The sequence below is a fragment of the Pelobates fuscus genome, chromosome 1 (assembly GCF_036172605.1).
Source record: "Pelobates fuscus isolate aPelFus1 chromosome 1, aPelFus1.pri, whole genome shotgun sequence".
Lineage (NCBI taxonomy): Eukaryota > Metazoa > Chordata > Amphibia > Anura > Pelobatidae > Pelobates > Pelobates fuscus.
In genome coordinates this window covers 335814588-335836647 of record NC_086317.1, presented here as the reverse complement: position 1 = coordinate 335836647, position 22060 = coordinate 335814588, and the positions used below count along the sequence as shown (strand labels likewise).

The following is a 22060-nucleotide window of genomic DNA, read 5'->3' as shown; positions in this document are numbered from 1 at the left end:
AAAAAGTGTTATAGAGTAGAGCCAAGCACTTTGAATTGCTTTGGCTGCTACAATAACCTTAGCAATCATATGAACAGTAATTAAACTACTGTGAGTTCCAATGAGTCTGTTAGGGAAATATTATTACCTTTTTTTTAGGCCAAGGATGTAAGTAATTGGTTTCCGTTGCCAAACTATTTCAGGGTGTGTTTGATTTCCCTGTACATACATACGTACATACATTGGAAAAACAAATGTGGAAAAATCATTTTCATCATCATGTTTATATGCTTCCATTTGTTAAGTGGGCTTGTGAGATCAAATGTAGAGCCGGTTCTCTTATTATATTACAAAAAAATACAGATCATCATTATCATCCTCATCATAATTTTTTTACATGCAGGACCCACATTAAAGGACATTTTACAGGTAATAACTACTACAAATTTTAGGTGCATTATGAGTCAGGGATAGCTGAGGAGGAGAATATGGTTAGTGAAAAATACAAGATTTCAGGGTTAAGGAAAGGCAGGTAGGAAGAGGTACATTGCAGAATGAAACTCTGATGAAAAAGTGTCCTATATTTGAGGAAATATAGTTTTAGAGAAATCCATGCCCAATTGTTGGTGTGGTGTGGCATAATCTTGTTTGAAAGAGAAGGGAGTCTTTGAGTCGTTTTCATAGAGCAGCTAACAACTTTCCTAAAGGCAAGCTTATTACTACACCATGTAAGGCAGGGGTCGTCAACCTGGTCCCTACCGCCCACTAGTAGGCGTTTCAGGATTCCAGGTGGGCGGTAGTGGGTTCTACGGCACAAGCAGAATCCTCCCTCCATCCAGAGATATGAACGCTCTAGTCATCTCTCGCGCACTCAGTGGTTAGCAGGAAGTGAGGGCGTGCGGTTGCAAGCACACGAACGCGTGCACATGTGTGCACGCTAACGAGTGTAACACGTGGGTAGAGGGAGGGGACGAGTTGAAGTAGGGGGATACATGATAGCAGGGAGCGGAGTACTCGTAAAATGGGAGAGAGAATGAGCAGAGTACTTGTAGAATAGGAGAAAGGAGCAGAGTACTTGTAGAATAGGGGAAAGGAGCAGAGTACTTGTAGAATAGGAGAAAGGAGCAGAGTACTTGTAGAATAGGAGAAAGGAGGAGAGTACTTGTAAAATCGGAGAAAGAAGGAGCAGATTACTTGTAAAATAGGAGAAACAAGGATCAGAGTACTTGTAAAGAAGGAGAAAGAAGGAGCAGAGTACTTGTAAAATAGGAGAAAGCAAGAGCAGAGTACTTGTAAAGAAGGGGAAAGAAGGAGCAGAGTACTTGCAGAATAGGAAAAAGGAGCAGAGTACTTGTAGAATAGGAAAAAGGAGCAGAGTACTTGTAGAATAGGAGAAAGGAGCAGAGTACTTGTAGAATAGGAAAAAGAAGGAAAATAAATAATATAGGAAGGAAAAGGAGAGAATTGAATTGTTGTTGGCTAATAATAATAAGTGGGCTACCTAACTCAGCCTTTCTGCTGGGCATTGGTATAAGGAAGGTAAAAGAAAATAATAAATTAAATTAAGGAAGAAAAAAAATAGAAAAAGGGGGGGAACAAAAAATTGAGGAGGGAGAGGAGGGGAGCTGATGCATGGATGAGAAATCATATTATATTTATCAGACAAGGCAATACTATTCCAAATGTTATCACTAATAACTGACTGTTTGCCGACTGTGGTCACCATTTATTGCTTGTTAGGGGACACTTTATTTCAGCCGTGCTTATCTACGCACTACTTCTGTAAAGAGTAGTTATTTGAGTAATTCTTTCCAGTTTTAATTAGTCTGACCATTCTCCTCTCACCTTTCTTTTTTTATGAGGTGATTTCAACCATTTACGTGCCGCTCTGGATGTTTTTCTTTCAAGGAAGCTAGCTGTTCATGAAATGCAGAAAACCACCACATTTCTCTACAGCAATCATTCTATGGTCACAGTCACTTTGATCATGTGTCTTGCCATGCTAATACATTGTTGATCAACTGCTAAACTTCTTGACTACAGCTGCATTTGTGTTCACATAACGATTCTGATGGCAAGTCGAGGTCCCCCAGTGACATATCAGTGCATGGTGGTGGCACCTGGGCAGAGAAGGGGAATATGAGATATACTCCTTTGAAGTGGTCTCATCAGTGCCATAAGCTTCCTCTCTGCCAGGAGTAACAATAGCATATTTACATTCTCAGTCATGCATAAGAGTTCAAAACTGATTTCTATGGAACATCCCAATCCCCCAAAGATTATCTTAGAACATGAGCAATGGTGTGCCTTAGGCATCTTTTGTACATAGCATAAAAATATGCCTTTACCTTATATTGTTGCTAGTGACATTGACGAGAAAAGGCAATGCACTAAGAAGTTAATCCATGTTCCAGTTCCTTCCTTGGTTTGCCAATTTCTGAGGTGTACATGTATATCGTGAATGTTAAATCTCAAATTCAAGCACAATATGGATTACGTTTTTCATAAACCACAAAACAACAGCTCAGAAGTTAAAGTATTGCTTTAATTAATATAATTGTTTTTATTATATATTATTATTATTTCTTTGTTATTTAATGCAGAATATGAGAATCACCTCTAAAAATCTTCAAAATCTTCTTTCAAGAAGTACTGAACACTGAATTGTAGTTCTCAGGTTCCCTGAAGTCAGTGCCTTGCAATTGTAGCCTACATTTTTGTCTTATGGGTTTTAATTTACTACAATTCTAAGTTTAGTGAATGAATCCCTGAAAGTATAATATCAAACGTTATTAATAGAACTTACACCTGCTTCCTTTGGAATGTTAATTACACATGGAATAATTGGGTCACAACAATACACAATGCAGTTTTTTTTTTTTTTTTCTCTCAATTCCCCTCAATTTATTTCCAGGTGCAAGTAAACACAGCTGTCTGATGTGAATTTAAAGTGTGATTTTTACTTATTTATTTATTTGTTTTCAGTTTGACTAAACCAGACATACTTTCAAAGTATCCTACTAATTAAAGATTTTTAAAGAGAATAATGCACAATTCTTTGCTGTGATGTGCACAGGACATTTCTTCTATGCTCCTTCGGGAGTTTATTATGTGCAAGGCCTGATCTATGGATAATGAAATGTCACCACAATTTATTTGAATTACCTGTCTAATTGCATTAAATGTAGCATGTCCATAAAGGCTTCAGAGTTAGTTGGCTGTTTGTTATTTGCTAGAAATCACTTGATGCAGCAATACCCAGAGGCAGCTGTTCACAGGTCCTTCACCTCTCCCCAGAGATGACTGGATGCTTCCATGGCTGGACCCTGTCTTAGAACAGAATCTTTGAACATGACAGGTTGTTTGGAAGCCATCTGTTAAAAAATGGTTTTGCTTTGTGTGCAATAATGAACTTGCAGTAAGTTGTATGCCTGTCTTTGTATTAATTGTCTGATATCATGTCCAAACAGGTGGAAGTTGATGGGACAAATGTGAATGTGTTCAGCGAGTGGAACCTGTCTTCATCTCTAATGTCTGTCAATGTTGGTGACACACACAGGACAATCCAGGTAAAGGCTTTGCTTCAACCAAGCTGTAAAATAAATATGCTTTTGGGATTTTAGTATTTATTTCACAAAGTCTTAAGTTTAGCCACTTTCAAAATGTACTTGGTCACTATTTTGTAAATGTATATTGTACCTTAACTTGTCACTATTTTTTCACCAATTTATGTCAATGTTTGTGGTGAGGAAACAAATTGCATTTTTTACATAAATGTTGCATTTTTGCTGAGTATTTCTTACAATTGATATGTGCCACTGTCATAATATCCCCCAAATAAAGCTCAGTTACATCTTCTGAGTAAAACAATATGCCCAATGTATGACCTAGACACTATTTTGTGAAGTTACAGTGCTGTAAAAGAGACGTGACAAGTTCAGATTTTTAAGTGGGCATTTTCATAGATGGTTTTGATGGCTCCGTGTTCCAATCTCGAGCACTTCAGCAAGTTACATATTCCAACTACACCACAAAGGCATACCATTTCTTAAAAAATACATATTTCAAAAGGCATATTTTGAACCTTAGTTCGGGACCATTCCGCTAGCTTGTTTCAAGTGTAGTGGTAATAAGCTTTTTTTCAGCCTTTTTGACACACAAAGTGAGTTTGCAGAGTATTTTTTGCAAATCTTATGTGTGCAATGGCTGTATAATATTTCATATGCTGCTCATCTACCGTATATACTCGAGTATAAGCCGACCCGAATATAAGCCGAGGCCCCTAATTTTATCCCAAAAAACTGGGAAAACGTATTGACTCGAGTATAAGACTAGGGTGGGAAATGCAGCAGCTACTGGTAAATTTCTAAATAAAATTAGATCCTAAAAAAAATATATTAATTGAATATTTATTTACAGTGTGTGTATAATGAATGCAGTGTGTGCGTATGTGTGTGTGTATGAGTGCAGCGTGTGTGTATGAGTGCAGTGTGTGTGTGCATGAATGCAGTGTGTGTGTGCATGAATGCAGAGTGTGTGTGCATGAATGCAGAGTGTGTGTGCATGAATGCAGAGTGTGTGTGCATGAATGCAGAGTGTGTGTGCATGAATGCAGTGTGTGAATGCAGTGTGTGCAGGGCCGGTGCAAGGATATTTGCCGCCGTAGGCAAAAAAAATTTGCCGCCCCCTCCCCCCCCCATATGTCCTGACTTCCCCTCCTCCTCCCTCAGTGGTCCTTACCTCCCCACCCCCGTGTTCCTTCACTCCCCTCCCCTAGTGGTCCTGACTCACCCCTCCCCTAGTGGTCCTTACCCTCCCCTCCCCTAGTGGTCCTTACTTCCCCCTCCCCTCCCATAGTGGTCCTTATCCCACCCCCTACCTCTCATAGTGGTCCTTATCCCCCTTCTCCCTCCCATAGTGTTCCTTATCCCCCCCCATCCCTCCCATAGTGGTACATATACCCCCCCCCCCTCCCTCCCATAATGGTCCTTATACCCCCCCTCCCTCCCATAGTGGTCCTTATCCCACCCCCTCCCATAGTGGTCCTTATACCCCCCCTCCCTCCCATAGTGGTCCTTATACCCCCCCTCCCTCCCATAGTGGTCCTTATACCCCCCTCCCTCCAATAGTGGTCCTTATCCCCCTCCCTCCCATAGTGGTCCTTATACCCCCCTCCCTCCCATAGTGGTCCTTATCCCCCCCCTCCCTCCCATAGTGGTCCTTATCCCCCCCCTCCCTCCCATAGTGGTCCTTATCCCCCCCTCCCTCCCATAGTGGTCCTTATCCCCCCCCTCCCTCCCATAGTGGTCCTTATCCCCCCCCTCCCTCCCATAGTGGTCCTTACCCCCCCCCCCCTCCCATAGTGGTCCTTACCCCCCCCCCCTCCCTCCCATAGTGGTCCTTATACCCCCCCTCCCTCCCATAGCGGTCCTTATACCCCCCCTCCCTCCCATAGCGGTCCTTATACCCCCCCTCCCTCCCATAGCGGTCCTTATACCCCCCTCCCTCCCATAGTGGTCCTTAACCCACCCCCTCCCTCCCATAGTGGTCCTTATACCCCCCCCCCCTCCCATAGTGGTCCTTATACCCCTTTTTTTTTTATTATTATTAATTTTTTTTTATTATTTTATTTCTTATTTTATTAATATTTTTTTTTTTCGTCCCCCCTCCCTGCTTGATATATGGCAGGGAGGGGGGCTCTCCTTCCCTGGTGGTCCAGCATTGGTAGTTCAGTGGGGGGGAGAGGGGGGCTGGCAGAGCTGTACTTACCTTTCCTGCAGCTCCTGTCAGCTCTCTCCTCCTCCGCGCGGTCTGTGCAGCTCCCTCTGTCAGCTCCCAGTGTAAGTCTCGCGAGAGCCGCGGCTCTCGCGAGACTTACACTGGGAGCTGACCGAGGTGCTGAACGGACGGCGCAGAGGAGGAGAGAGCTGACAGGAGCTGCAGGAAAGGTAAGTACAGCTCTGCCAGCCCCCCTCTCCCCCCAGTCTGTATTATGGCAATGTAAATTGCCATAATACAGACTCTGACTCGAGTATAAGCCGAGTTGGGGTTTTTCAGCCCAAAAAATGGGCTGAAAAACTCGGCTTATACTCGAGTATATACGGTATATTGTCTGAGTACAATACCCCCATATGTACTTTTGCCAGGTATGTGTAGATGCAGTAGGGGCACATTTGAGACGCAGCCATTCAGTTTTATTCTAAGTTTAAAGTTTTACGCTGTGTCCATGTGTAGTGGTAATGAACATTTTTAATATATTTCTTTTTACTTTTTTAAATTTTGTTTACATTTTAAAACTTGTTTTTAAACTTTTTTGTTTGCTTATTACATTTTTTTCACTTTTTTAAACTTTCTTAAAAGTTTTTTTACACTTTTAAATTTGTTATAAACTTTTTTTCTTACTGTTAACCCCTAACTAGCAGTAAGCAGCACTAACTGTAAATTCCCCAATGTCCCATAACTCCTACCCACCCACCCAACTAGCAAAATATATAATTTTAAAATATTTTAATTAATTAAAGGGACACTAGTCACCAGAACAAACAGCTTGTTGAATTTGTTCTGGTGAGTAGAATCATTACCTTCAGAGAAAATGCAGTGCTTACATTACAGCCTAGTGACTCCTCAGATGGCTGTTAGAGATCCTTCCTGGGTCATGGCTGCCTAAACTGCATCCAAACATTCAGTGTCTCCTCCCTCTGCATGCAGACACTGAACGTTCCTCATAGAGATTCATTGATTCAATTAATCTCCATGAGGAGATGCTGATTGGCCAGGGCTGTGTTTGAATTGTGCTGGCTCTGCCCCTGATCTGCCTCCTTGTCAGTCTCAGCCAATCCTATGGAGAAGCAATGTGATTGGATCAGGCCACCACTTCTGATGATGTCAGCAGACAGCTTGCTTTTCTGAGACAAACAGCATGCAGCGTTACAGCTTCAGGCTGGAATATAAGTAAGCTTTTGCTATATTTAGGGAGGCATGAGGGGCCCAGGGGGGCTAGATTGTGGTTGTAACACTATAGGGTTAGGAATACATGTTTGTGTTCATGACCCTTTAGTGTTCCTTTAATGAAAAAATAAATCAAAGTTAACCCTCAGGTGTTAAAAAAAATAAAAAAATAAATCAAATCAAAATATTATACTGTGATCACCGTAAGCAGCGATCAACTGTTAGGGAAGGGGTTCACTTTTATTAGGACTGGGTAAAGGGGGGTGGGATGTTTATTTGTAATTTTTTTTTTTTTTTTTTTTAAACGTTATTAAAAAAAAAAATTCACTTTGTGAAGCTTTTTTTAATGTTAACCTCTAGCTAACCGAACACCAAATTTCCAAATCCCCACTAACTTCCACACACCCCAGCTAGCTAAATATATAATTTTGAAATATTTAAATTAATTAATAAAATAACTTTAACCTCTGAGGGTGGCAGTGAAGAGGTTATATTTATTAAAGCAGGGGAAAGAGGGTGGGATTTAACCTACTATCTTTCAGTAAAGCTCCTTAAATTGTAAGGTATATATCACAGTCAAATGCTTGACATTCTGCACATACATTGAACTTGTCAGTGTACTATTTCATGCAAATGTAATTTATATCAGTGTATTGCTGACTTTTAATATGACAATCTGTGGGAAAGGAGTGGTGTCCAGATTTTTCACGAGTACCTTACACTACTAGTAATCTACTTAATTATAAAGCATTAAAAAAGTACTTGAGAACCACAAAACAAAAACCTAAAAACAGAATTAAACAAAAGGCATACTCAGGGTTTAAATGACACTGTGAATTTAATTAAGAGTACATTTGAAATGTTGGAACAAAATAGATGTAAAGGAAACATAGCTGACTAGGAAAATTGTTTCAGTTTGTGTATTATGGTGTACAATTTAAAATACACTTCAAATTTAGTAAATAACCCTGACACTGTGCAGCACGATAATAATCTACCCCACACAACTGTAAATGTTCTAACTTACCTTTTAAAAACCTAATTGTGTTTAGTTTAGAATTGCTCTGACCTTGTCTTAAATCACAATACATTTTCACATTTTAGATGGTCCGTTATTTCCCCTCCCCCATCCTTTTATCTTTACATCATTTTGTTCTTCTCCTCCTCAATGTCACTGCCAATTTGAGAGCAAAATTTTAGGAATTGTACAGGGGTGAATGCAAGACCTTAAATAAGACATTACTTGGGCTTCTTACTAGCAGCTGCAGCATGTAAACCTTTTAACCCAGTGCCCTTCATTTAGTGGCAAACTTTTTCTCTATACACAGTATTGAAAGGTGCTCCAATTATCTTGTCCCGGCTGTGCTGAAGACCACCTTGTGTTTGGAGACTCTTCTTTGCTTGCAGACACTTTTCTGTGTATCAGACCGAAAAACTTTTCTTTAGGGCTTTTAAGAAAGTGACCCCAGACATCTCTGTTACACATGTGCCCAACTCTTCTGAAGGGTAAACCTGCCTTATCCTTCTCATTCCTTTTTGTTCATTATTAGGTCACACATGCATTGAATTGGTTTCTGTGTTTGTCACCACATGCATTAAATGAAATTGATGAAGAAGAAAAGAGGATAAACAAATAGTATCCCAAAACGGCATTAACCGCCTCTTATTCCTTTTTTTTTTTCTTTTTTTATTCCCAAATTCAACACAATAGTCAGAAGCCACTAATTAGGGTGGAGTGTTAATAAAATGATAAAAGGTCCTGCATTTTCTTTTTATCTTGCCATGTACTGACAGCTTATCAAGCACCCAATAGTTGTTTGTTTTGGCACAGACTATTCTCATTGTCGGCATTCTGCACTTTGTTCACCTTTGCAGTTTCCAAAGGCCTGATTTCTGTTTATTAGAAGCTGTGGGAAAAATGCATGTTCTCGTTTCCTTTCATAAAAAGTAAATGTTGGGATTTTGGACTAAAAAAATCTTTTGACATATTTTCCATCCCATTAATCATTACCATCAAAAATTGCCAAGCCTTGGCACCGTTTCCTTTGTGTTTTTTTGTGGAATTTCTTTTTAAAATATGACCCAATGGTACAAAGTTAATAAAAAAAAATGATAAAGATTGTTTTAGTTAAGAATACATTCATTAGCTAGTTTTGGAATTTGCAGTTAAATGGTTAACATGATTTCTAGACATAATTTCAGATATTTTACCATGTTTGTCAATTTTGCAGTAGCTATGTAAAACACATAGGATTAACTCTTTGAGTGATCCCTAAAACAGTGTTTAATAAACAAGATATTAAGTGGATAATTAGTTAGATATAGTAGTTTCCAAAATCAACCAACATTATTTAAAATACATTTTAAGTTTGTTTCTCTGTTCGGGTTATGTAGACAGAACAGTTGTAACATGGGAAGCACTAGTGATCTAGCATATCAAGGTATTGCTCAGTCTGATGCTTTATATATGTATATGTAGCCTCTGGTGTTCAAGAGCTCTTCAGTAATACTTCAGTGGGTTAATAAGCACCCACTTATAATATAATGAATTTCCCGGGGGGGGGGGGGGGGGGGTTAGCAGTCACGTTAGAATTTTAGTAGCACAATGCACAGTTTTTTATTTATTTATTTATTATTGCAATTTATATAGCGCCAACAGATTCCGTTATTAGATTATGAGAGGGGATTTAACTATAAATAGGACAATTACAAATAAACTTACAGGAACAATAGGTTGAAGAGGACCCTGCTCGATCAAGCTTACAGTCTATAGGAGGTGGGGTGTAAAACACATTAGGACAGGAATTTGCAATCAAATAAGGTGGACTGCCCTTTAGGAGAGGGCAAGAGACAGGTATGTGAGGTATTGGTTAGTCTTGGAGGCCATAAGCTTTCCTAAAGAGATGGGTTTTAAGACACTATTTAAAAGATGCAAGACTAGGGGAGAGTCTGATGGCGGTAGGCAGGCTATTCCATAGGAAGGGAGCCGCCCGCGAGAAGTCCTGCAAGCGCGAGTTGGCCGTACGAGTGCGGACAACGGACAGGAGGTGGTCATGGGCAGAGCGGAGAGACCGAGAAGGGACATACCTATGGATCTGTGAGGAGATATAAGAGGGGCTAGAGTTGTTCAGTGCTTTATAGGTGTGAGTTAGTACCTTGAATTGACTCCTAGAGCATACAGGAAGCCAATGTAAGGACTGGCAGAGGGGTGAGGTGTGAGAGAAACGACTAGAGAGGAAAAATCAGTCTAGCAGCAGCGTTCATTACGGACTGTAGGGGTGCAGTACGGCTTTTGGGAAGACCAATCAGGAGAGGGTTACAGTAATCCATGCGGGAAATTACTAGAGCATGGACAAGTTCCTTGGTGGTATCTGGTGCAAGAAAGGGGCGGATGCGGGCTATGTTTTTAAGATTGAATCTACAGGATTTCGCAACATGCTGGATGTGAGGCTCAAAGGTGAGACCAGAGTCAAGTATGACGCCAAGACAGCGCGCTTGCAAGGATGGACTGATGTTGGTACCACAAACTTGAAGGGAGAGCGAAAGAGGAGGATCAGTATTAGGAGGAGGAAAGACAAGGAGCTCAGTTTTTGAGAGATTGAGTTTCAGAAAGCGGGAGGACATCCAGTCAGAGATGGAAGAAAGGCAATCAGTGACACATTGCAGGACGGCAGGGGAGAGGTCCTGGGAGGAGAGATATAGCTGGGTGTCATCAGCGTACAGGTGGTAGTGGAATCCAAAAGAGGTAATAAGTTTGCCAAGAGAGGCAGTATAAAGAGAAAATAGAAGGGGACCAAGGACGGAGCCTTGGGGGACTCCAACCGAGACAGGGCGAGGGGAGGAGGTATCATTAGAAAAGGAGACACTGAATGAGCGTTAAGAGAGATAAGAGGAAAACCACGAGAGGACAGAGTCACAGAGACCAAGCGATTGAAGAGTTTGAAGAAGGAGAGCATGATCAACGGTGTCAAAGGCCGCTGAGAGGTCAAGAAGAATTAGTATGGAGTAGTGGCCTTTGGATTTAGCTGCGATTAGGTCGTTAGTGACTTTGATAAGGGCAGTCTCTGTAGAGTGGAGAGGGCGGAAGCCAGATTGAAGGGGGTCAAGGAAAGAGTTGGAATTGAGGAAATGAGACACACAGGTAAAGACAAGTCTTTCCAGAAGCTTTGAGGAAAAAGGGAGCAGGGATATGGGACGGTAGTTAGAGAGGGTGGATGGGTCGAGGGATGTTTTTTTTAGTATAGGTACTACAGTGGCATGTTTGAGGTCAGCAGGGATGATGCCAGAAGAGAGCGAGCAGTTGAAGATGTGTGTTAGAGAAGGCACGAGACAAGTGGAGAGAGATCTGATAAGGTGAGATGGGACAGGATCGAGCGGGCAAGTGGTGGGGCGAGAGGAGCAAAGAAGAGCAGCCACCTCTTGGTCAGTAGCTGGGGAGAATGTCTGAAGGGTAGGAAAGGCATGATCTATGTGTGATTGAGAAACAGAAAGGCAAGGAGGGGAGAATTCTTTCCTTAGCTGTTCAATCTTGTCAGTGAAGTAACATGCAAAGTTATCAGCAGTAAGGTTAGTTTTGGGGGTGGTCACAGCAGGGCGAAGAAGAGAATTAAAGGTGTCAAAGAGACGCCTGGAGTTGCGGGAACATGAACTAATGAGAGAGGAAAAATAGGACTGTTTGGCAAGGGCAAGGGCTGCACTGTATGAACACAATATAAATCTATAATGGAGAAAGTCTGATTGGGTACGAGACTTCCTCCAGGAGCGTTCAGCACAACGGGAGCATCTTTGCAGGTAGCGCGTTGATTTAGTATGCCATTATATGCCACAGTTAACAATTGTGTTTAGAATAAACAATATAAAATAATGACTAGAAACTTCTGCTATTTTTTTTCATTTTATATCTAGACATTTCTTACAATGAATATAATATGCTATCTGCAGTAATGAAATACTAAATATAAAGACGACAAAATTAGCTCCTGTAACTATTCGGTATAGAAAAGCTGTAAAATCTAAATGATATAACTAACAAATGCCAGGTATAATCTACAGCAATACAGTGCACCAATACCTATACTTTCATGCATTCTGTAAGTAATTTGCTGAAATAAATGTATACTAATACAAAAGTATATCAACATTTGTCTAGTTACCTTTAAATGTGGGTTTTACTTATTGATATAAAAAAAAAAAAAAAAAATACAACTTAGTACCATAGCCTGAACATTTTAACTTATTAGGTTTTAGGAAATATTCCATATATAATATTTTTGTGAAATTAGGCTAAAATGTCTTGTGGATTACCTTTCCGGGTGATTTATTCTAGCGACGTCTGTAGAATTGGTTTTAAGAACTATAAAAATAACATTTATATAAATTATAAAGTTAAGTTGTGCCTCATCTTGTGTCATCTTGATTGACAAATTACATTTAATGGAGGAATCTTGTGAATTCTAGTGTAAAAAAAAAAAAGTACAGGTTTTCACTGGCTCCATATGCTTACATTTATTGGCAAAGGCTTGTTCTTACCCTATGGTTGTAAACTATTTAGAGCTGTGCAGGAAATCTATTCCGTGTATAGCGCTATAGCATACAATGACACGCTCTAGTGGTAGTGCAACCTGAGATGCTTATAGAATGTTCAGATATTTTTGCTCCCTCCCACATCAACATACACAACCTTCAGTTTGTTTTGATGATTTGGGCTATGACATCTGAGTTTAATATTTTTTAGTATTTATTCCAGCTATTTTAATCTCATTCTTGCAATTTGGTTTTCATGTTACTATCACTTTTCCTCTAAGGGGAGGTGTATTCTGAGCTTGATACTATAATTAGTTTGAGAGGTTTTATTTGAAAATATGTTCCATGGGGGTTTCAAGGAATAATGAGAGATATTTTGAGGTAGAAATATGGTAATATTAAAATAGGAAATGTCATGAAATTGTTTGATTGGGAGAAGAAGATAATGATGAAGAGAGAAGTAAATGGAAAGTTGGAATGGAATGGAATCAAGTGAGGAGGAACAGATAAAGCAGGTCAAAGGGGAAATTTGTGATCAGATATATCAAATAAAGAGAGAGGGAGATGGAATGAGTGAAGGAGAAACATGAAATGACTAATGGAGATACACAGCTGTAAAATTGCAGAATAACCTACCACAAAATCTGACTGTACATCTTCCAAGTTCAGTCTAGATCTGCCCATTTCAATTATTTTTTTTATTACTGGCATTTGAAACCACTTAGAATTTTTTTTTATTTTTTTATCTAAATCCATCTTATTGGATGTAACATCCAGCAAGGTATCACTAACAGCTCAGTTTTACTAATTAAAAGTTTTTGTGTGGCTTGAGTATGACCCACGATACTCGTGCCTGCATATGGTAGGAAACATTGAGATGTTTCCCAAACCAGTCTTGATGTCCCACCAACAGTCTATAGTATGACGTCTGAGTTCAGAGAGAGTGGATTATGAGAGAGAGGGGAAAGTAAGAGAGTAGGAGAGAGGAAAAAAAAGGAAATGAAATTGGATGTTGGGAGGGGGTGTACAGCCATGACTGTCACTCCACTCACGCTCTAAACCCCCCAGGGATCACGTGTGACCCTGCCGTCTCCCGAATATGTACAACATACTTTCTGCTGTTTGCATTATGTGTCATTCGTGCTCAAGTGGTAACTTCAGGTCCTCTAGATCTCCTCATGCTTCTGTAGTCTTCCCTTAGTTGCAGTGACCCCCTCCTCCAGTTGGCAGATCTAATTTCCTCTGCCGAGCCAGTCTTGGAATGTAGCTAGTCTTCCGTTTCCAGAATTTGGGTATCCAAAAGCGTGCCCCAGTTAGCAAGTTGATTTCTTAAATTTTAACACCGGGAGAGTGTTAAACTACATATCTACCAGAGCTACCAGATCATACCTTCGTCCACCATGATGGCATGAATCCCCTGCCAATATAGGACAATCTTTGAGCATTCCCAGAAATTATGGAGGAGAGAAACGGGCCTGTTCCAGGATCTCCAGCAGGTATCAGGTCTGTCTGGAAAGAACACTGTAATTTTTACAGGGTATCATACCAGTGGGTGAGGATCTTCTAGTTGGTTTCTCAGTAAAAGTACTGAGCTATTTTGTCTCGTTCCTGGGTCGTCAATGTAATGTGGAGTGGTTCTTCATACAGGGATTGTACTTGAGAGGTGGATGACCATCTTTCATCTATCAGTAGTTTATAGAGTGCGGATATACCGCGGTACAAAGGTTATGCTTTACAACAGCTGTCTTCCATAGGTGTCAGCGGTCTGCACAGTTGAATTGTGTGAGACACTGAGGAAACAAAGTGACAAAGTTGATAATATATTCCATAGCTGTAGGGGGTCTATCCGGGAGTAGTTCTGCAAGGGAAATCAACACTGCTCCGCGACATACGTCTGAATGGCAAACATAGGAGCCCCTCCTTAAGAAGTCCAGTGCACACCTTTCCAGTCCGAAGGGTTACACCGTGTTCCCTGTCATTTTGTACATCGGACCATCCAGAGTTAAAAGGGACAATTTATATCGGATATGTTGGCAAATATTCAGTGTAACATCAATAAATGGTTTATCCTGAATCAGAGCTCTAGCTGCAGCATCCGGGAGCCTTGCTGCCGCTGGTATTCGAACTCCTGACATTTCCCTTTCATGTAGGCACCAAGATTTATGGGTGTGGATGGCATACCATTCCACCAGCCTCATCAGGTGGGCTGTACGATAGTAATAGCCTATCCCCATGTTTAGATTGCATTAGTTGCCATGTGAAGCCTGGGTTTCTGTCCTGTCCATATGTAAGGAGGCGATTTAGAAGCGGCTGACATTTCTGTTGAAATTGGGACTGTAAGTTGCATGGAACCCAAACCCCCAGGCTCGGACCGTGATGTTGTGCGCTTCTGACTTGTCCAAGTTAAGTTTAAAGTTGTTTAGGTTGCCTTAGGTGTGGAGCTCATTGATGTTTGGAAGGGTGGTTAATGCTTGTGTAATTTAGAATAGAAGATTGTCTGCTAACGCAGAGACCTTGTACTCTACTTTTGCGAACTGAAGACCCCAAATCAACTGGTTATGTCTAACAGTTTCTAGAAAAGGTTCAATAATGTCAGCTCCAACAGGAGTGGCGAGAGCAGGCAGCCCTGCCTTGTCTTGTTCGTTATCTGTATGGGGTCAGGGAGCCTTCCATTGATGTGTACCCTGGCCTATGGTTTGGGGTATTGGGCATTTATCCACTTGAAGAATGTGTCCCCAGATCCCATAACCTTCAAAGTGAGAAACATAAGCTGCCAGTCCATCCGGTCAAAATCCTTTTTAGCATCTGGGGAAAGGATGAACAGGCGATGGCGAGATGTTTTGGTTAGGTGAAGAATGTTCAACAAGCGGATTGTTTTGTCTTTCGCCTCCTTTCCAGGAACAAACACACACTGGTCCGGATGGATGAGGCTCGGAAGCACTATCTTCATTTGTGTCTCCAGAACTTTAGTGAAAAGTTTAGAGAAATCGGCCGATATCTAGCACATTGCTCTGGATCCTTTCCGAGTACCATATCAGAGTAAAGAATATAATTTCACTGTCAAATTCCCTGTATCATCAAGATATGTTGCTTACTATAACACTGTAATATCCATATTAACCTGACATACTTGTCATTCATTTTAGATAGGCTTAGAATATGTGTAAAAATTCACAAAGTTTGCTTTGGATTTGGATTAGACCGGCAGTGTGTTGCGGATGCCAACACTAAGGAAAGTTTTACCCAGGAGCAAATAAAGAGCCATCTACAAGAGCAGTTTCCCTCTCCAGGGAGAAAGCAGAGTTAGCCTGGAATGAAGCAACGAGGGCAGCCGTTCACATGCTTGTAAGACACCACAGGCTGCATCTGGAGGCACAACTTCCTTTGGGAAAAAGAGTGATACATGCTGTATCTCCATGTCATTGTTGTCTCTTATCTCCGAAACACAGATATATAAAAAGGAGAGAATTTTTAGATACATGAATAGCTTTTCTGTTACTCTTTCAGTTAATGTTGATCTTTCATAATACGATGGATTATATAGATAGAGAGAGATAGAAAGGAATATATACACTATATTACATGATCTGCCCAATATTTCAAAGGCAGATCTTGTTGTAGAAAACCCTATTGCATGGTGATGTCATCCATGCATTTATATCTCTAAATTAACAGGAAATAATGTTTAGATTAATCTGTGCAGTTTGGGGACCCATTTTGCACGCAGAAATAGGGCAGCGGCCTGGGACTGTAACTCCCACTATACACGATCTGCACTGGGACATATATACACGATCCCTACACCACAACACTATCACTAAACATTAACCCCTGCTAGACACAACACTACACAATCACTAAACATTAACCCCTGCATGATATAACATTACACAATCACTAAACATTATCTCCTACACAACACTAAGGCTAAACATTAACCCCTGCACTGCATTGGCTATAACTATTAACCCCTACACAACACTAACAGTAGCCCTAACCTAATGTAATATAATAAAATGACATGGTGTGCATTATCAGAAAATAATGCTAACTCAGGTTTCGGACACAATAAAAAGAAAAACTTAACTTTTGATATCTGAGAAACCCCTCAATTTCATTATTTGTTTCCATAATGCACAGTTCACTGTCAGGTGTCCCCTCTCTCCAATAAATAGAGAGCTGTGTGGATGGAAAAAGTTGTATATGATTATTTTATTATAGGTTTAATTTAATTATATATACTTTTATTTATAGTTTGAGCATATGTTTAGACCTGGAGTCATGTAGCATTTCTAATAGCTGTAGGTCATTTGATATTGTGAAACCTCTCCTTTTTACTCTTGTGTTGTTGTTTTTTTTTCCTTGTCCTTCCATAGCCATCTTAACCACAAGGGTTACAATATCTCTTTAGTGTCCCTGGATATGTGTTTACATTTATATCAAAGTTGTCTTTGATATAAATGAATAAATGGTATCTGTCATGAGTAGAATCTACTTATGTGTAAAAGGGGACCTTTGCTTGTTTACTGCAATAAAAACGTTTAATAAGGATAAAAACCAAGTTTTAACCCCTTAATGACCAGGGCTATTTTGAGATACTCTTGTTTGTAGGATGACTGGAATCACTTTAAAAATGTTGACTTTTAATTATTGACTAAGTCTCCATATGATGTAATTGCATTGAAAATATATATATTTTCACTGTTTGCTACTGTTTTAGGACTTACTGTAGCAAAACTGTTTTATTTTAGATTTTTATAACTTTCTTTTCCATTTCTCCATTTAGTGTCTTGGCCGTGATGCAGCTGGCAATTTAAGCGTTCAGTTCCTGGGTACCGTGGTAAGTAAAATTTCTCCTCTATTCTATTAAATGCTGTATTACAACCATATATCTGTTGGTAACTTCATTATTTCATGTCTCTACAAATATTAAAAAGTAGAGATCAATATCTTAGTTATGTACTAACAAGAAATTTGACCATTAAATAAAAAAATTTATGACACAAAAGCCAAACTGGAAGAAAGGTATTGATTAAGATCTGTATCCATCTTTGCAGTATTTCCTAAAAAATACAATTCTCTTGTCAATAGTCTTGGATCATTCACGGATTAATGAATAAGCTTGCTAGGACATTATGAGGCTCCTCAGTTGACTCATCTATATTATAAAAATACACTGCTGTGCAAAAGGTTTAGGCAGTTGTTAAGAAATATTGTAAAGTAAGTTTGTTATTAAAATTACTAATAGTTCCTTTTTTTTTTTTTTTTAATGAATAAGATAAAAAGTGAGTGAACACGAGAACTATCTAAACCAAATCAATATTTGATGTGACCAACATTTGCCTTCAAAGTGGCATCAGTTAGTCCAAGTACACTTGCACAAAGTCTGTGATTTTGTGTGCAAATAGTCATGTGTCATGTCCTGGATGTAATGGCATGCCCCCCATCGAGCTTTGATCTCCACACCATTTAGCCTTTATTTGATTACATGCAGAGATAGAAGCAGCTGAAGCGGCCTAAATCCATTGAATAACTCTGTTATGAAACTCGACCTGTAGGTTCTTCCAAACATCTTGGAAAATTACCAAAGTGTGCATTTGTACCTAGAAGAATTGATGCTGTTTACAAGGCAAATGGTGGGTGACACTAAACATTGATTTGGTACAGATTGTTCTACTGTTCACTCGCTTTGCATGTTGTTAACTGATCAAAATAAACTATTAACATTTCTTTTTTTTTTTTTTTTTTGACATTCTTTATTTAACGGTTTTTCTTATTTTAGATCAAGTGGGGGGTACAGTAAAGAAAAAGGGTATAGGATGGGGGTTACAAAAGGGTTACAGAACACGCAATAGCTATGCTTGACAGATACATGTGCGTTTGAAGTTACACAGTAGGTTTTTGTTGGTTACATGAGGTTGTCTGAGGTTGGAGGACCAATGTAGTATTCCGTGTTTGTATCGGCATGTCGTAGTAACTCATATTAGTTGTGCAATTATTCATTTATTATTTGATTGTGGTCCCGGTGCATTTGTCAGCTAAGGTGTTTGTGGCAGGTATGAGTGCTTAGGTGGGTCGGGCGGGCGGGCTGTAAGCTACAGTCATGCGTGGGGTGAGGCCTGTTCCGGCCCAGCCCGCCTCGTGCACTTCCGTTTCGGGTACAGGTGAGCTACCTGGGCCGCTAGGTCTTGTCCATTCACTGCTGCTCGGTCGCTATGTGTGCCGTTCCCTCAGTCCTAGGTACTGCCGTTGGGGTCGTCTAGTCGCGTTTTTAAGTGTGTCTATCATGTCTGGATGTTGCCTACGTGTGGCGTGACTGTTCGGTGGTACCCGTGTACACAGGTCTATCGCGGCGCCTGCTGTGAGTCTGGTCATGAGCTATGGAGTATCGTACAGCGACCTGGGGGCTGGCGGTGTCTCATCCCGTCCGCGTGGGGTTCCGTCTGCCGGTTGTTTCTTTGTCTGTGTATAATCCATCACGCTATGCGTGTTCCAGTCCAGTTCTGGGTATGGTTCAGTCGTGTCTGTCTCGGTTCCGAGGGGGGAAGGGGAGGGGGGGAGGAGAGTTGGGGGTGAAGCGAGGGGGGGAGGGAATAGTTGAGAAAGAGATGGGTGGGGGAGTGTGGGGGTGCGGGGCTGATGAGGGCTAAGGTATGTGCTGAGGTCTCAGGGGGTTGTCCTGTCTGCAGTTATGAACAGAAGCCAGGGGGTCCACGTCAGGTTGCATTTCTCTGTGCGGCCTTGGAGGGAGGCCGTCATTGCTTCCATGTTGCGTATTTCTCCCACCCTATCCACCCATTGTTGGAAGGTGGGGGCGGCGGCCTTTTTCCATAGAGTGGGTATCAGGGACTTTGCCGCTGTCAGCAGGTGTTTTGTCAGGGATTTCTTGTACGTTTTAAGTGACATGGTCGTGTGGTGTAGCAACATGGGGAGTGGTTGGAGCGGGAGCTCCGGGTCCGATATTTCCCGGATGTTGGTGTTAACCATCTCCCAAAAGGGGGTGATGGCTGAGCATGACCACCAAATATGAAGCATAGTGCCTCTCTCTTCTCCACATCGCCAGCAGGTCTCCTCGGTGTCCGGGTTCATGCGGTGCAGCACATCCGGGGTCCTGTACCAGGTTGTCAGCAGTTTGTAGCTCATCTCTTGGTACTTTGAGCTAATTGAGCTTTTATGAGTGAGCTGAAATATTTGATCCCATTCTTGGGCGGTCAGGGTTTCCCCGGTCTCTCTCTCCCATCTGGCGATGAATTTCGGCGGTGGTCTGTTGTCTCCTTCCATAAGCATTGCGTATAGCGTAGAGATTCCCCGTTCTAGGTGACGACCGGCCGTGCAGTATTTCTCAAAGGGTGTGAGATCCCGATGGAATTGTTGCTTGGCTGCTGTTGTGGAGTGGTATGATTTGACCTGTAGGTATCGGAACCGATCAAGGATCGTCGGGGTAGTGTCCGGGAGCAGGTCTGTCAGGGCTTTGAGGGTGTCACTGCCGCACCATTGGCGCATGTAGACCCAGTTCGACTGAGTGAAGTTTTTCAGGTCCGCCGGTGTTAGACCTCCCCCAATGTCTGGATTGTAAGTAAGGGGTGTTAGCGGGCTGGTGTGGGTGGTCAGCTGTTGTGGGTATCTCAGGGCGCACCAAGTCTTCAGGGTTGCATCGATCAGGGGGTTACCCGTCTTGTATTAACATTTCTATTTTTGAAAGTATTTATGTACTTTATGGCATTTTTCACCCCCACTTTTGTGCAGTTCTGTGTCTATAGTTGTTCCATCTACAGTGTTGTACTCAGTAAAGAAAACATAAACCCACAATTTAAAATTCAAGCCAATCTGTACCTGTAATGTACTAATAAGTAAACATTGAATCAGTAATGTAAGCAAGGAAATATGATGTGTAGCTAAATAACTTGTTATACATGTTCTACTTGAGGAACGTGGAACACCCAAGTGGAAGGCATACAATTTTGTATTTGGAAAGTGTTATGAGTTTTATTATAATTATTAAGCATACGCTAGAATGCAAACTAAACCATACGACTGCACTCCACATGAATCCCAAAATCCTGAAATGCTCCCTTAAAATGTAATTCTTTCTAGGTGCATAGTTTTTAAAACAAACCAACTGCCTGTGATAGTATTCTAGCATATGACAACCATGGTAAGTATTTTACTGGGCAGAATGCATTGAGATTTATCTCCCAGAATGCACACACAATACAATATGGCTTCAAGGTTACACATTTAATTATAATCAAAATAGGCAAGTTAGTTGTTACAGGTATGATTTAATTGCAGTCACATACAGGCAGTCAGCCATTGAGCTGAAAGTAGCTTCAGTAACCTTGATGTAGATTAATTTAGAAATAAACAAATATGTTTAAATGTCTATCTGTTCCTGTCCAAATCTGAGATGATTAAATTGTGTATACGCAGAAGTAAGTTCACACTGACACATGCAGTTCAGGTTAAAAATAACTTCAGAAAATGTATTAGCATCTGGGCAAAAAACAGGCTTGCAGGCCCTTATAAGACCAAAATGACATCATCATTGAATATCAGATAATAACAAATAAACATCATTAATTGGATTAAATGTTAAGTGGCTATGTCAATGTCCTCCCATCAATATTACTAATTGGCTCAGGGATTTGAGTGACTAGTGGGGCACCCTCCCATCATGGGAATCTGGCGGCTAGCCATTTTGGGTAGTTAGTGATGTCAGACTCGTGATCAGGCTCAGGGTTCTTTTTATGAATAGAACATTTCATTAGTACAGTGTTCTCATGGCCTTCAGATTATACTATGTTGCAAATTACAGGAGATTCAGCAATTCCGGGGTTAATCATGTCTTTATAGAAAATACAGTCTCTATTCATTATACTAAATGCTGTTAGGAAATTCTGTCATGTAATGTAGACAAAATGGAGGGTCTGTCATAATGTGAGGTTATGTGAGATTAAAATGGAGTTAGTACAATAATTCAATACAGGTGCAATAAAGATTTTTAAATAATTCTACATCAACCTTTGGCCTAGGACCTCACTTGAGATGTTTGCCTTGATATTAGCATTTAATCTTAAATTTCATGGTCCTAAACTGGTAGTAGAAACCTATTATATCATCTTAACCCTAGGCTTACGATCTAGAATATACTGGAGCTAAAGTGTTTCTTTCCTGGAGAATACATTTTTTTCCAATCTGAAATGTGATGAGCCTTGAACAAAGGAAACCTATATACATTTAACATTATGAGGAGCTTATCACATAATTGAAATGCATCAGGCACGTGATCTGGTTGCTTAACTAATCAACTAGTTAATTTTGGAAATCTGAGACACATACAGTCGCCTCATATACGATTCCCAACAGGCATCTTTTCCATTGTCGGCTTTTCTTTTAGTGTATAGAAAGCTAATAAGAGATCATTTATTTCCTCTTAGAGAGGCTGTGCTTGCATTAAATACGTTTTTGCACTAATCCACTGGTATAGTTATTTGGTGGTCTGGAAAGGAAAAGACCATGCAACATTGTAAGTTAGGTTTACATTAGAATAATGGAGACAGGTTTCAGTTAACAAGAGTAGGAGACCACCGTAGTCATTAAACACACCTTA

The 22060-nt window shown here is 40.6% G+C and overlaps 1 protein-coding gene across 1 annotated transcript in view; it reads left to right on the top strand.

Annotated features, from left to right (window-relative positions):
• Positions 1-22060, top strand: part of PCCA (propionyl-CoA carboxylase subunit alpha) — a 532298-nt gene that overhangs the window by 347055 nt on the left and 163183 nt on the right. The window contains exons 20-21 of the mRNA XM_063425353.1: positions 3450-3548; positions 17237-17290. Of these exons, the coding sequence (XP_063281423.1) occupies positions 3450-3548; positions 17237-17290 (153 nt within the window). The remainder of the gene's footprint in view (positions 1-3449; positions 3549-17236; positions 17291-22060) is intronic.